This window comes from Mesitornis unicolor, unplaced genomic scaffold, assembly GCF_000695765.1.
Source record: "Mesitornis unicolor isolate BGI_N332 unplaced genomic scaffold, ASM69576v1 scaffold5176, whole genome shotgun sequence".
NCBI lineage: Eukaryota > Metazoa > Chordata > Aves > Mesitornithiformes > Mesitornithidae > Mesitornis > Mesitornis unicolor.
This window is the reverse complement of record NW_010191544.1, coordinates 789-15,623: the sequence shown is the minus strand read 5'-3', so window position 1 is coordinate 15,623 and position 14,835 is coordinate 789. Positions and strand designations below refer to the sequence as shown.

General features: G+C 44.2%; 1 protein-coding gene across 1 annotated transcript in view; it reads left to right on the top strand.

Annotated features, from left to right (window-relative positions):
* Positions 1–13,572, top strand: part of HP1BP3 (heterochromatin protein 1, binding protein 3) — a 13,849-nt gene extending 277 nt beyond the window's left edge. The window contains exons 2-12 of the mRNA XM_010186759.1: positions 368–470; positions 1,924–2,074; positions 2,418–2,577; positions 3,645–3,788; positions 4,345–4,425; positions 6,050–6,204; positions 6,977–7,067; positions 7,753–7,912; positions 10,348–10,459; positions 11,411–11,548; positions 12,370–13,572. Coding sequence (XP_010185061.1) covers positions 368–470; positions 1,924–2,074; positions 2,418–2,577; positions 3,645–3,788; positions 4,345–4,425; positions 6,050–6,204; positions 6,977–7,067; positions 7,753–7,912; positions 10,348–10,459; positions 11,411–11,548; positions 12,370–12,655 — 1,581 coding nt within the window. The 3' untranslated portion in view covers positions 12,656–13,572. The remainder of the gene's footprint in view (positions 1–367; positions 471–1,923; positions 2,075–2,417; positions 2,578–3,644; positions 3,789–4,344; positions 4,426–6,049; positions 6,205–6,976; positions 7,068–7,752; positions 7,913–10,347; positions 10,460–11,410; positions 11,549–12,369) is intronic.
* The last annotated feature ends 1,263 nt before the right edge of the window (positions 13,573–14,835 follow it).

Sequence of the window (14,835 nt, the reverse complement as noted above, 5' to 3'; positions counted from 1 at the left end):
CTGCTGAAGGTTACTCAGTATTCTTTCTACCCTGCTTGTAGGAAACTCGACTGGGAGTCCAGTAAACCCTGCAGGCACTCTTCTTCCCCTTCCCTGCTTTCCCTGACATGTTGTATTTGTCAAAATCCTCTCATTTAATTGGAACTGAAAATAAATTATTTCTCTTGTAACTGTATAAATGTGAAACGATCTTCTCCTAGTATGCTTCAAAGAAGCTGGTGTGAGGGTTACTGTCTCTTAAAATTCTGAAAAGTCCAAATGTAACCAGAATATTTCTACATATGCTGCTTTGATTTACTTTACTCCAATTTCAAAAACTTTCTGGCTTTTTCCAGTATCTGTACTGATTTGTGTATACTTTTTCTAGAAAGTTGAAGACGACACAATGCCGATCCGACGCTCGGTGAATTCTTCTTCCCGGGAAACTCCTCCCAAAAGCAAACCTGCTGAAGGCGAGGAGGTCAAAGCAGGTATGGTAATAGTTCTATAGTGAATTGTTAATGTATATCCAAACGTAGGCCTGTGTTCTGAAACTCCTGAAAAACCCTACTGCCATGATTCAAATATTACTAATGCTTAGCTCCTTTTCACAGGCCTTTCCTGGATTACTGGCAAGTTGTATTTTGCAGCCACTCTTTTCAGTTTGAACCCATTTATTTTGTCCTTCATACCCCGTAGCAAAGCCCTGGCACTCCAGACATGAAAATATAGCTAAATATAGTGCCTTTTAAGCTTACACATTTTTTAGAATAAAGGTAGAAATTGTGAAGTTTCAGTGGGAAGACGGCTTGAGATCAAAAGGTGGCGTTAATGAGTGGAAAAACAAAGTGTTTACATATTTGTCTTTCTTCCTTTTCTTGAACAAAAGGGTTTTACCACAATGTGTCATAAAATCTAGGCCAATATTAATGTGCCTGGTCTTAGCAGCTTCACCTCAGTTTCTCAGAATGTGTCATTTCAGTGTCACATTTGGTTAGTTTCACTGACTTGTCCTTTTTGGTGTCACAAATAAATAAATTACATATGAAACTAACCAGTAATACACTGCGTATTTTAAATGCATGATGCCTCCATGGGAAAAGTATGTAATTCAGCGTGGCAGGAGTGATTAAGCTCCTTCTCAGAGACAGAGGACATCTACTGCATGGAGCAGTCACAGTGGACAGCTCTTTATCCAGAAAGTGGGTAACAGCAGTTTATATGTATCTTGCCTAGCAGGCAGCCCAGTCTCTAAACTATTCTCAGCTAAATATGCTGGAGTTAATCTGCTTGGTAAGTTGATTTCTGGCTGGATCTGCTCCTGCTGATAGGTGTTTCTGCAGATGCATGTGCAGTATAAAGCTTTGCCAATTCTGGAAAGAAATGATTGAACGGTTAAAATCCTTCAGGTGCCACAGTGTGCGATGCAGAATCAGCGGTGTTTGAAGACAAGTCGATCATAAACAAAGCTGCTTGTATGTATCTCTCCAAATGTCTTGTAGAGGTGTATGGTTTTGCACTTTTCTGAGTTAAAAAACATGTAAACCTTAACCCAGGGGAAAATCCGGGTGTTTCATGGTGCTGGTTTCCCCCTCCCTCCCTCACCCAGGCCTCTCTGATGAGGGATGATTGCAAAAGTAACTTCCTGGAGTTAAGAGGAGAGGACCAGGCAATTACTTCATTGTACAAATGCTCTGTGTTGGGGTTTTTTTTTAAGAATTATTCTGACATTTGGTGGCTGATTGCACCTTATTGAAGCTCTTTCAGTAGTTTCGTTCACTTCTTAAGTTACGTTCAAATCATCTGTTGAAATTAGAGAAAAGATATTGTCTGATGAGAAATAATTTCGGGAATGTGTTCTTAAGCTTTTTTTCCACCCTCTGCCTTCCCGAAGAACAGAGGCCAGTTTTAGGCAGTAACTTGATGCATTTTCACATCTTTTAGATGCAGAAGCCACCTCTGAGGAATCTGCCTCTGCTGGAGAAGAGCAAGAGACTGAAACCCTGCCTGCTGCATCCAGTGAAGCAGAACAGCCAAAGGAACCTGAGAATGAAGGGAAGGGGGAAACAAAGGCCTCAGAAGAAACCAAAAAGGAGTGAGGCTTGCTTAGTGCTGAATTCAGGAATTTGGGTTGGAATCTGGAGAAAGTCAGGTCCTAGAGAGAGAAAAGGTGGTGGGAGAGATGGGGAAAACGGGTTGAGTCCCTTAAAAAGGTGCTCGTATTTCTCAGGAAGAAGCTACCAATAAAGCGTAGTCACTTTTCTACAACATGTGTGAGACTGAACATCGAAACAGGGTCTGTTTTTTCTAAGGGAAACTTCAAAATGTTCTTTAAATTATTTTCAGTGTCAGATGTTCTGGGCTTTTTGTTGTTGTTCTGCTTGTTGGTTTGTTTTGTGGTGTCTTTTTTCTTACTACTGCATTGTATTTTTCTAAAGCGAGAAGGATCAGTCTAAGGAAAAGGAAAAGAAGGTGAAAAAGACCATTCCTGCGTGGGCTACTCTTACTGCTAGCCAGCTAGCTAGAGCACAGAAGCAAACTCAGATGGCTCCCACCTCACGTCCCAAAATGGATGCTATTTTAACTGAGGCCATCAGGGTAAGCAGGAGATGTTTCTTTTGTTCACCTGTCACAAAACAGAATAATTTGTATGCCTAAAATCCACAGTTTCACCTCTCTGATGGTGCAGATGCTAGAGCTGTCTGTTAGCAGGAAACTTACTGCGTAAGACGTGTATTCTTCTACCTGGAAACCCATTGAGCTGAAATGTGAGTCCACAATGATGATAAGGGGCCCTGTAGCTTATTTCTTTGTTTAGAATTTGTCTCCCTAATTACGTTACTGGAAACAGCTATGATGACATAATCTGGTTGATTGCTGTCATCATTTAATTTGCTGTGCATTCTAGCCATATTTTATTTGATTTACATTGATTATTCCATCTATTTGATACATTTTTTTTCAGCATTACCTTATTCTAATTCAGGACAGATGGAAATTCTGTAAACTAGCATTCCAAAGTGGCACTGGTCTTGGTTTACCGTATCCCTCCTGGTTGTAAGAAGAGACCTGTGCTGTTGCAGCTGCGCTGCTGCTCTCCCCTTGAGGCTTGGTGCACGCACATTGCCTTCACCGGAGACCTGGACTCCACCAGCTTTAATTGCAAGATGGCCTTTCCAGTTGCTGTATCTTCAAAATATGAACTTCAGCTTAGGTTTTTTACTAGTTTACTAATGTCGATCCTCCAGCATCTTCTTCAAAAAAACAATATTGACAACCTGTTCTGACTTAATGATTACTCTGTCTGACATCAGTAAAGTGACTTACCCCTGTGCAATGTTGATTTGCCAGAAGGTGGCTGTATTTTGTAGTAGCGTGTAGGATTTAAGCCATTACTTGTAAGTGCTTCAGAACAGGGAAGCAGTTGATATGTGCTTGCTGTGCTGCTTTTTTGTTGTCTGATCTTTGGCCACTCCAAGGAGGAAAGTTAAGTATTTTGTAAGTCGTATTTTATCCGTTTGTGTCATTGTGGGGAAAAGGCCAGCCCTGGCATCCTGTGCCAATGTGCTGGCCTGCAGGCATCAGTTCAGCCTCTGTTCTGTTACTCCCACAGCAAGATAATTGCAGTGCAGGTGGTTTCTACTGACATTTTGCTTCTGTTTCAGGCGTGCTTTCAAAAGAGTGGTGCATCAGTCGTTGCAATACGTAAATACATCATCCACAAATACCCTTCCTTGGAGCTTGAGAGGAGAGGCTATCTTCTAAAGCAAGCATTGAAAAGGGAGCTGGAGAGGGGAATCATCAGACAGGTGAGAGATGCTTTGTGAAGCAGCACTGAGCTGGCATTACTGAATTACATGGGAGTTTCTTAAACTTCATTAGCAGATCTGGGGTAATCATGTACTCTCCCGTGGAGGTTAATCCAACCTCTATCTCCACTTTCTTAGGCTCTGTCAGAATTTCAGTGTTGTTCTGTCAGTAACATACTTTGTACGGTTTTCTTTTGTGCAATTTGACTGTTTCTTGGTGTTGTGTTATATAGCATTGCAGCAGCATGCATCTTTAAACCGAGTCCAGTGCTGTCTCTTCTGCAGCAGCTCGTTTCTTTTAACACTGTAATTTATGCCAGTGATATCTGTTAGGATCTCCTGGTCAGGACAGCGGGGTGTTATTAACGTCTGGCTGTGGTTTCTGATCTTACTGAAGTGTCAGTGGGTTCAGAACAGGCCTCTGCTATAACAGCCCATCGCCAGGGTGACAGTGCACTCAAAATCTGTGTAGTGATGTCAACTAGTCTCTTTCAAAAGGTCGTTATTATTGTGAGTTACTTTGTTAAAGACTGAAATGGACTTTCTTTCAAACTAGGTGAAAGGAAAGGGAGCTTCTGGGAGCTTTGTGGTGGTGTCTAATGCAGGAAAAACTGTTCCAAAAGCCAGAGACAGAAAGGTAAGATGGATGACTTTAAACAATACACTGAAAAATCTTTGTGGCTTGCACAAAAACGTGTATCTTATGAAATGCAGCTTAACCCCAACACAAACAGTGTTCTCCTCCTCGCTGTACTTTTCCTCCCCAAGTACGTAATTAAAAACACCCGTTCCACTAAAATCAAAATCAGAAAGCTAGTATGAGAAGTCAAAACCAAGTAGAATCATTAAAATATTAGTTTTAAAATGTTTACATTAAACCCCTAGGCTTTGGTTCAGAGGCAGAAAACTGAATAACCATGAAGCTCCTCTTCTGTCTTTACCTGGTAGAGAGAGATGCCTCAGGTATTGTAAGAGAGCTTTATACTATTTCTGTTGTATCTGTTGCACGGATAAATGGAAGACTTCAGTCTTCAGAGCTGCCAGAGGAACATTTTTTCCATCAGCTGTGAGGGCAGAGGGAGGAAGAATAAAATGTCCTAAGGCTTCTGGAAGAAATCTGCTCATGTTGGGTGTATATCGTTCCGAGGTAGTAACATGGGATGTGTTTTTTTTGAGCCTAGTCCTCACAATTAGTCATGGTTCTAGCACTGTTGCTCTCCACTCCTGGCTGCGCTGGGTGTGTGAAACACATTTCTAACACTGCTGTTACAAAATGCTTAGCTGAAATTGCTGATCCCCTTGCGGCGTAGATGGGTGAACCTGGAGAGTATTGTAACGCCTTAGTGCTTATCTCTTGGCTGCTGGGGAGACCAAAAGCCCTAAAACTGAAGGAAACAGTGACACACTTGGTACATTGCAGTGCAACTTCTTTTTAAACAGAGCTCTCTGGCTCCACGAGAAGTTTGAGCGAGGCACCTGATAACTGCTAACACATCACTCTTCTTGTCTGCAGCAGATCGGTGTCTTTGTTCCTAGTTACTTTCTCTGTTTTGTAGCAAAACAAATAGCTTGCTTTTGTTTTCAGTGAATTCAGCCAGCAGTCGAGCAGCTGCCTAGGCAAGCAGCACCCTCACCCGTTTGGCCATTTGCAAAGCTGCTCTTCAGCATCCAAATCATTCTATTTCAGCACATTTCCCCACTGTCTTTTCTGTATAAATAACAGACCTGGTTTTTTTCCTGATCATCCCCTCCTGATCATAACAAAGTGATAGAAGAAAGGTCAGGAAAAGGGAATGTTGCCTTCAATCAAGATTTCATTCTGTCAGGTGAAAAAAAATGCAGTCCTGTTTTGCCGTACATTTTTGGAGAGACTTGATCTGTGTGAACAGGCCTTGCCTTTGATGTTTTTTTATATTTCATGTCAGCGTGTATCATTTTCACCTGTCCCATTGAAGGGCAGCAGAGGAAAATGTCTATAAAAAGAGGAAGGAAACCATTAGAAGTACAAACATTGCTAAATACTCAGCAATTCATATTCGTAAAACTTTCCTAAGACTCCTGTGAAAATTCCTGCCAAATTTGCTTGATTTTACTTAAACTGCTAAACTTTTACAATTGTTAATTTAAGGAGCTGCCTTACAGAACTTGATTTTCCAGATCTGTGGCCAGTGTCAGGAGCACTTCTCCCCACCTGTGCATTGCTGGTTCGGAAAACTCAGAGTTTTTGGCCCCACTGATGCATAAAAGTATGTGTATTTCAGAAAAGCACTTCTGCTCCGACTACAGAGCAACAAGTCAAGCTGGAAGATATCCTGCCGCTGGCTTTCACCCGCCTTTGTGAGCCGAAGGAAGCTTCTTACAGCCTAATCAAGAAATATGTGTCTCAGTATTACCCCAAACTCAAAGTAGATATGAGGTAGGTGCGGGAGTATGCTTTTGCAGGCAGAGCTGCAGAGGAGCAGTGAAACACAGCCTTCCTCTGGCTTTGTCTCACTTTGCGGTGATTCGGTGCAGTATTTCAGCAGGCAGCAGAGAGGTGGTGCTCTGCATTGTAGAGCCTGCAGGAAAGCTTGAGGAAAAGCCGTGCCTTTTTCTGCATCCCTCCACACCCAGTCTTTGTTCCTGACACTGCCATCAGCATTGCTCTATGCACCTCTGTGCTTAACCAAAACCAGGTCCCTTTAGCTGTGTGGATGTGAAGGCCTCTCCTTTGGATCTTGTCCTGTTTGGTTCTGGATGCTTTAACTGGCACACGCTTGCAGTAATCTTTCTTTGCCTATATGGAAGCAGGTCAAGGCTTGAGGACGAAGCAAATCTGGGAAAATCCTGTGCATCACCTCTTATGGGGGCTTGTACTCAGTCCCTCGTTTGTCTGCGAGCCGACTGACTCATTGCCCGCCGAGTCCAAATGTGCTTTTCAAAATGAGTAAATCCTTCCAAGTGAAGCTTATCTGTTTCTGGATGCACAGTGACACCAAGAAAGCGTTGCAGTTGAATTTCCGCTAACGTACATTGTTCTTCTCATGTAATCAGCACTCGCTGACAGATCTCCATTTAAAATGTCTCTATGTAGGCAGATACCGCTTGTAAGTACTGCTCTGCTCACATTCTGCATAAAGCATTGTTTTTGTGTTTGTTTTTAAAGCTGTCAGTGTGTGTCAGTAAAGCTTTATCCTCCTGTATTTCAGACCCCAGCTGTTGAAGAATGCCCTGCAGAGAGCTGTAGAGAAGGGCCAGTTAGAGCAGATCACAGGGAAGGGAGCGTCTGGGACATTCCAGGTCAGAGCCAGAGTTCGTCTTGTTTTGTTGACTGTACTGACCTCAAGCCTTGGATATAAGTTAACGTGCCCTCTCCCCACCTGGTTTCATTGGGTGCAGCTTTCTTTAGCAGCCTGTCATATTCAGGAACTGTCAAACTATGAAGCAATAGGACCCTTATTCTCCTCTTGGTCTACATTTCTGGAGCAGATCCCCCTGCCTTCCTTGCTTAGCGTGCTCCACACACTGCCTCAGCTCTGACTCACTGTTGCAGTAGGGGAGATGGTGGGATAAGCTTTCCTTTCCATTGCTAATTGTAAGTGCAGTAGGTACCCCAGATGTCTGCCACGTCTTTTTCTTGTGTCTGTGCTGTAGAACTCTCTTGGGTACATTTGGTCTGTGGGATGGAGGAAGATCCGATTTATTTCCTTTCCTGAGTTATAGGCCCTTAGATTGCCAAATCCTTGCAGTGTATTTGGGCACTAGGACAATGTGTTACCGATAAAAAGCACTCCAGGCCAGTTGACTGAATAGGCCTGTCCTCCCGATTAAAGCTGGGAAAGCAGCGTTCCCTGTGCAGCGTTTTAATATAAAACGTATCTGTGCTAATGCAGGAGCGCCGACCCACCTGGTGCAGAGGAGCTTGTCCTGACCTGGTTTGGGAGAATTTTGTCTTGATGCTTTTCTCTTCCTCCTTGGAAAATAGCTGAAGAAATCAGGGGAAAAGCCCCTGCTGGGTGGAACTCTGATGGAAGATGCCATCCTGTCTGCTATTGTGGCCATGAACGAACCGAAGACCTGCTCCACCACAGCGCTGAAGAAGTATATCCTGGAAAACCACCCAGGGACCAACTCCAACTTCCAAGGTAAAGTACCGATCTGTGTAATGCTTCTCTGTTACATGCCAAAATTGTCCTGCAGCTGCAGATGTGGCTGTGCAGCACCTTTAAACCATTCCCTGGAGCTTGCTGGGGAGCTGACAGCTGCTCGGCTCTTTGTGCTGCAGAGATGCTCAGTGTTTTTAATTCCCATTAGCTCCTTTCAGGCCTGACAAAGGCTGGTTTCTGAGACATAATGCATGTTTCTCTTGTATACAGCACATTTCCAGGAAGGGAGAACAGTATTCAAGTACTTTATTGTTGATTTTGTTTGTCTCTCTCTATTTTGAAAGGCTACAGCTTGCCATAAATGCAGTTCGTGATTGCTTTTTATTTAGAGAGGTTGCACAGTTTAACTTTTTAAAAAATCCACAAGCACCCGTCTTACTGATGTGTTTGAGGTACTCCTTTGGCTCTGATTTTAAAAGGAAAAGCAAGTGAGGAAAGAAACTAATCCTGTTGTATTTGGGAAGGGATTTGGCATGTCTTTGTTTCCAGAATGGCACTGATGTCTGTTTTGACTTTTGCATTAGCAGAAGCAATACTAACAGAGACTTTAGAGTAGATCTAATGGCTTACTTTTTGCATTATTTGGTCTGTGCCCTGATACAGTTGTTTAACCGAGGCTGGAGGTCGCTTGAGGTCATCTGAAGAGATTGCTGATCTGCACTCTTCACCTGCACCTGAAGCACAGCATCAGCACAGCTGTTTGATGCAGGGCTTAAAACATACAGAGGAGTGCTGGTTCCTTTGCAGCATGGGCTAAAGGAGTTGCCTGAGGCCTTCTGTCAATTAGAGACTGATGTCAAGTGTGACTTCTTAATCTTGGGGCAGGGAAGAGAGTTTCTGGGCTTACTAAGCCCTTGCACAATTTATTTTCAGGACCTGGAAATTGCCCTGGTCCTTCTAGGCCTGTGTTTAGCCAGCCTCCAGTGCTTGACAGTCTTTCAAGTCAGATAAGGAAATTTCAGCTTGCAATCTGTTTTTTCTTTCTCCTTCCACTACATAAAAGGAATTTTGATGATCTCTGCTCTGTCTGAAGAGCAACCAGAGGAAGATCTGGTGAGATGGAAAAGCAGACGGGTACACACCGCAGAGCCAGTGCTGTGTGCCCCATTTTATACCGCCCACTTCTAACTGGGCTTGGCTGGAGTCAAATCCTTCACGTGCTGCTATTAATCTTTGGTACCTGGAGTAAAACCAGCCTTATGTTCTATGTGTTGCTCCTGTTTACAAAAGTGTGGGAGTTTTTTTAAGACTTCTTGAGCTATGAAGATCCTAATGTTGCAACACTCGTATTTTAATGGATACAATTAACTCAGTTAACTTCTCCAGTGTGATACAAAGCAGAGGTAGCCTGTAAGGTGGTGGAGGTATGGCACTGTTGCAACTGATTCTCTTGCTGTGAAATATCGGTTCTTGATAAAAGCCCATTTCAGGAGTGTTGAATAAGTGGTTGAGGTGAGTGTCTTTGCAGGAACCGTACAGAACAGATTCAGATGAGAGTTCAGCCACTGTGCTTCTTTGCATTTTTCTCTTTCCATTCCTCAAGTAAACCTCTTAGGAACGTACTTGAGGGCAGGCCTTGCTTTTCCCTTGGGTTGGAGGGACCTAAATATGTAAATAGTCTCTCTAATTCAAGCTGAAAATGGTTTTGGACTGACTAAACAACGTCAGCCCTTTGCCAAAGACAAAGATCCTCTGTACTTGCACAGTGTCGGTTACAATTCTTACACAGTGCACAATGGAACAGAAGACTGGAATAAAAAGTGCATTTGTCACATTTATAGACCAAATATTTTCCCTTTTTAAAAAACAAGCAAACAAAAACCTCCAAACCCACAGAATGGGGAAAGATGCACCACATGAAATTTAGAACAAAAGGAGGGCTAAAACAGGGTAAAGACTTGTTTTAAAAACCACTTTGGAGAACAGGCTGAAGAAAGCTGAGACTTGGGTTAAATTTGGACAGGAGTAGTTTTGTGGCGCTGTTGAATGCATTTGTACAGGAGGATCCCTTGATTGTGACATCAAAAACCTGCACTGTTCTTGACTTCTTCCTCTGGAAAATGTACAGCCACGCTTGCTGAGTGTTCAGAACAAACACTTGTATCTTGCTTGAATCTTCCTGGAGATCAACTGTAAGAAGATTTCGTTTTAATTTAAAGACATATTAAAACTTCTAGACGCAGTGTTCTAGCTGGGTCCCACATGCAGCAGCTGCTCTTTGCTGAGTGCGGAAAGAAGCGGACAGTGATGTCTTCATGAGCCTTGGGTCCCCAGTGCCATTTCATTCCTCTGCAGGTGTCCTGGGCAAAGGGGACTTTATTCTGGTTTCAGAGGGCACTGCAGAGAGCAGCAAGGTTAGACAAGTGGATAGAGATAGTAACGCGAGTTTTCTCTGATATTTTTTGTTTTCACAGTGCATCTATTGAAGAGAACCCTGCAGAAATGTGAGAAGAATGGCTGGATGGAGCAAATTTCTGGAAAGGGCTTCAGTGGAACCTTTCAGCTTTGCTTCCCTTATTATCCCAGGTAAAGAGCTTGGTTGCAAAATGATGTTCAAGATCAGGGTCAAATGGGTCAGCCAGAGAGCAGTGCTGAGACTCGTAGGCTGATCTCCTATTTACAGGGAAGTTTGTGGAGGCTTTAATGACTAATGAACTGCAACATTGTCACCCATACTCTAGATAATGGCAATACTTGGGTGTCTGGCTGTGAGTGGACATAAAGCCGACTTCATTAGTGGGGGAAGCTTTTCAGGGCAATAAAAATATCGGGCTGAATATTCTCAGGTATTCTGTCATGATGCTTTTTTTTGCAGAAAGGGGGCTATTTCCCTTGCAAAAACAAATTTGCAAGAGCAGGTAATGCAGTGATGTTTTTAATGCAAGTATGCTCATAATGAGTAGGACCCAGCTGTTTGCCTTTCTTAATGCTGATGTAGAGGAGACGTGGGAGGAGGGAGGATGACCTAGATTAGCTACTGTGAGACTAAACCAGCCTTTATTCTCCTGCTGTGCGTGTATATTGTGCTGGGCAGCGTGGAGCCCAGAGATGGTGACTTAGTGTCCCACAGAGAGCCAAATGGCAGCACAGTCATTAAAGTCTCTGCTCACCACCTTCTTTTATTGCATCCGTACAAAGCTCTCAGTAGCTTCAGCCTGTGTTGAGAGTCACTGAAGTCTGATCTTGTCGCTTTGCTGTCTGCCTTCCTGCATTGGCACAGAAGGAGCAAGAAGGAAAAGAACCAGAGAAAGGGCACCTTAGGGCTGGGGCATTCCTGGTGACTTACAGGCTGTCGCACTTCTACTGTTGCAGAGACTAAATAATGTTGGGTTTAGATAGAGAAGACAGAAGTCTTGCGGAGTGTTTTTGGGGAGGGTGGGCAGCAGAGCCTGATGAGAGCCAGGATTACCCAGGCTTGCCGAGCCTGGAGTCGTACCCATAGACTTCAGTCATGCTCTGACAAAACCCCTCTTGCAGCCCAGATGTGCTCTACCCTGAGAAGCAGCAGGATGAGGACTCTGAGGAATCTGATGAGGAAGAGGAGGAGGAATCTGAGGAGGAAGAAGAATCCGAAGAGGAAGAGTCTGAAGAGGAAGAGCCACCACCAAAGAAGAGGTATGGCAGCATAAGAGATAAATGGACTCTTTAAATAAGTGGCTATCACAGCTGCAGAGCACACAGGTCTGTCTCTTGCTGTGGTTATTTTCCCACGAGGCTGTTGCTCAGGAGGTGTTGGAAGAAGTTGTTTCTGATCATGGTTGAACTCTTGGGGCACCATCAGGATCAGGACTGCTCCAGGATCTGTGTAGTGTGCAGAAGCAGTGCCTTGCTCTGGAAATACTGATCTCCCCTCTTCCATTGTTTGAAGCTCTCCTCTTCTTCCTCCAGAGGAGAAGAGAGCCTGGATTTATTCTTTGTATTGCCTTTAGTTGCCTTTCAAGCTTTACAGAAGTGTGATGTTTCGTATGGGACTTTTTGTATTTATTAAGTGTTTCCTTAGGAAAACTTTTCCCTATGGTGTTATTTCAGTTCTGTAGCCAGATACAAAACCTGTCTCACTCGCAATATGGATTTAAGATAAGCGTTGTTTGTTGAGTAATAAAATTCCATTTAGAGAGGAGAGAGAGTGCTTAGGTCTCTTAATTGTTCTGACAATTGACTTCGATTCATTGTCATTATTTGTATGTTCATATGCCTAACGAAGGCATTTGAAACATTGCTGGCAGAGCTCTGTGGGGATTGAGAAGTGCTTAGCGCGGCAAGATCCACCAGAGGACTTCTTGCTCTTTGAGGTTTAGCTAATGAAATGTGCTGCTGCATAAAGGAACAAGCAAGGATGCCAAGATCTGCTTCGTTTATGCAAATTGATGCCAGCAGCTCTGCTCTGGGTAGCATTTGCACCTCCACTGAGATCCTGTGCTCTCTCTTTCTGACAGGATGCAGAAGAGACCGCCTCCAAAATCACGGAGCAGGGCCCCTCCGATGAAGCGAAGAGAGTCCAAACCCAAGCCAAGAAAAACCCCCGCAGCCCGCCGGGGGAAAGCAAAGCCCCCTCCCAAGGTTAAAACCCCTGCTAAGAAAGCCAAACCAGCAGCCCCTGCCATCAAGAAACCCTCTGGTGGCAGCTCTTCCAAGAAACCAGCAGCCAGCGGGAGGAAGGAAGTGAAACCTTCTGCCAAGGGCAAATCTGCCATGAGGAAATCTCTCCGGGCAAAAAAGTAAAATTTTTCCACTGTCAGGGAATCCCATGGTCAAACCCACAATCTTGTTTTATAAGTCAAAGTGCATTTGTATTTTAGTTCTGATGCTTAAACACTTCTTTCATTTTTGTTTGTTTTTTTTTTCTTGAATGATGGGGAAAAAGCTGAAAACTAAATCAAACCAACCCGAGCATTTGTTAGATCTCAATGCTGTGCCTCGTGCCTGGCCCTCCCCTGGATCAAGTCATCTTTAGTTTCTGCAATAATTTTAGGACTTTTCTAGGACGTATATAACCTGTACATTTTACGGTGTTCCTCTTGGGTTTTGGGGGGGAGGGTTGGCTTTTAAAAATTCTTCAGAGAAGATCTTTATATCTTTAGACAGCAGGAACAGGATGACTGGGGGAATGTGATTCTTAAAGGAGAAGGTACCGCGGCAGAAGAGTCCTCCCTAGATCCCCCTGCATGACGAGGTCCTTAACGCTTCTGTGAAGAAGCAGTGTAAATACAGCACTTACACTGAGTCCCGGAGGTGCTTCTTGCTGCTCGGCCCTTAGAGCGACAGGCTGAGGAGGCAACGCGGCCGGCTCCTTCAGACCAGTGAGGTTTGCTTGACGGTGAGTCAGATCTCCGGTGCACGGGGGCTGCAGCGTCTCCTGATGGTCCAATGCCGGAGGGGCTCCAGACGGGGTAGTTCTCAGTTAGGTGGGTGATTTGAATTAGTGTTTCCACACCGCATCTGTTACCTTGAAACCAAATCTATACAAGTCTTCGCGATTCCAACTTGCAAATGTTTTTAAGAGATGGAGAGCCTGAGTTTTGTCACCTCTTGTTTACCCTTTTTTAAAGAAAAGTTGGAGAGCTATACAATTGCTAATGTAGAGATGTTGATAAGTGAAGAACATGCAGTTTGCTAAAATAAAATGAAACTAGATTCCAGGCCTGCTTGGTGTGTCCTTTCTCTTCTTTGCCACAGCTTTCTCCTCCTGGAAATGCAGAGAGGAGGGAATTACATCACCGTGGATTACTGCAACTGAGGCAAATCTTTGTTGAAAGTACATTGCTGGCGTGAAAGATGGAGCTATTTTAGCCTGAGCCCTTGCCAAGCTCTGTAGTTGGACCCACTTGTGACCTTTTTCTTGCTCACCTTTATCTCCAGAGAAAATGAGAAAAAAGCCCTGGTTGAACCCCTTGCTGCTCCTCTTCTGCTTCTGCCCTCAGTCAGTGGGGACAAAATAGACGGGCTGAAATCTTCCCCTCTCTTGCGTATGTTTGAAATGGGCTCCACCACGTCCTCGTCTCTCCCTTGGACAGGGCAACACCACTGATTCCAATGTGACCTGACAGTCTTTTCGCTTGCCATCCTTTTGGAAGCACGTACTGTGCTCAGAGGAGTGGAAGTACACGCAAAATAACATGCAAAAAGGAGAAAATAGCCTTATTGACTTGATTCTTTTCAGTTGCCATCCCAGTGTGCTACCTCTAAAAACTGGGAGTTTAAAAAAATTCTTATGGAAAAGCCCTAAATTGTTCCCAGGGTGCAAACAGCAGATTAACAAAAATCACAGCTGATAGGAAACTGGGAAAGTGAAAGCCTTGATCAAAGGAATGATCTGCAGGGATGTAAAGCAATTAGAGACGTTAGTTAATGGCTCTTTCCTAGGGCTACTTGTACCAAAGCAGTGGGGTTTCTTGGCATTTTCCTGCAGCCACGTTTGAGGAACAGCTTCTCTCACTGCTTGGATGTTTATGGGGACGAAGAGTCCTTGCCCAGCTGCAGGGCATTTTGTCACCTCCCCCTTCCCAATAATGTTCCCACACCAACAACCCCATGGATATTTGTTAAATTACTGCTCTGGACAACACTGATCTTTGCACATGAGCGTGGCTGAATTTTGCTGCAGGGCGCCTGGAATTAGAGCGCTGTGCTTAAAACAGCCATTAGCTCCCTTGGTCATCACCAAACCCTTTTTGGTTGCGGTTTCATTGCTAATTAAGTGATTTCTGCACACTGAGCCAAAAGAAAAGCCATGCATTTAATCAGAAGGACCCATCCTCACCACCCAACAGGCGTCACGTTCCCGGGAGCAGCAGCCGGGGTTGAACGGGAACATCTCCAGCCCGCGGCAGCATCGCAGCAGAGCGAGCGGCAGCTCCGCTGCGTGTTTGGGAAGGTTCGTGCTGCTCGCTCCTCTCCAGTTC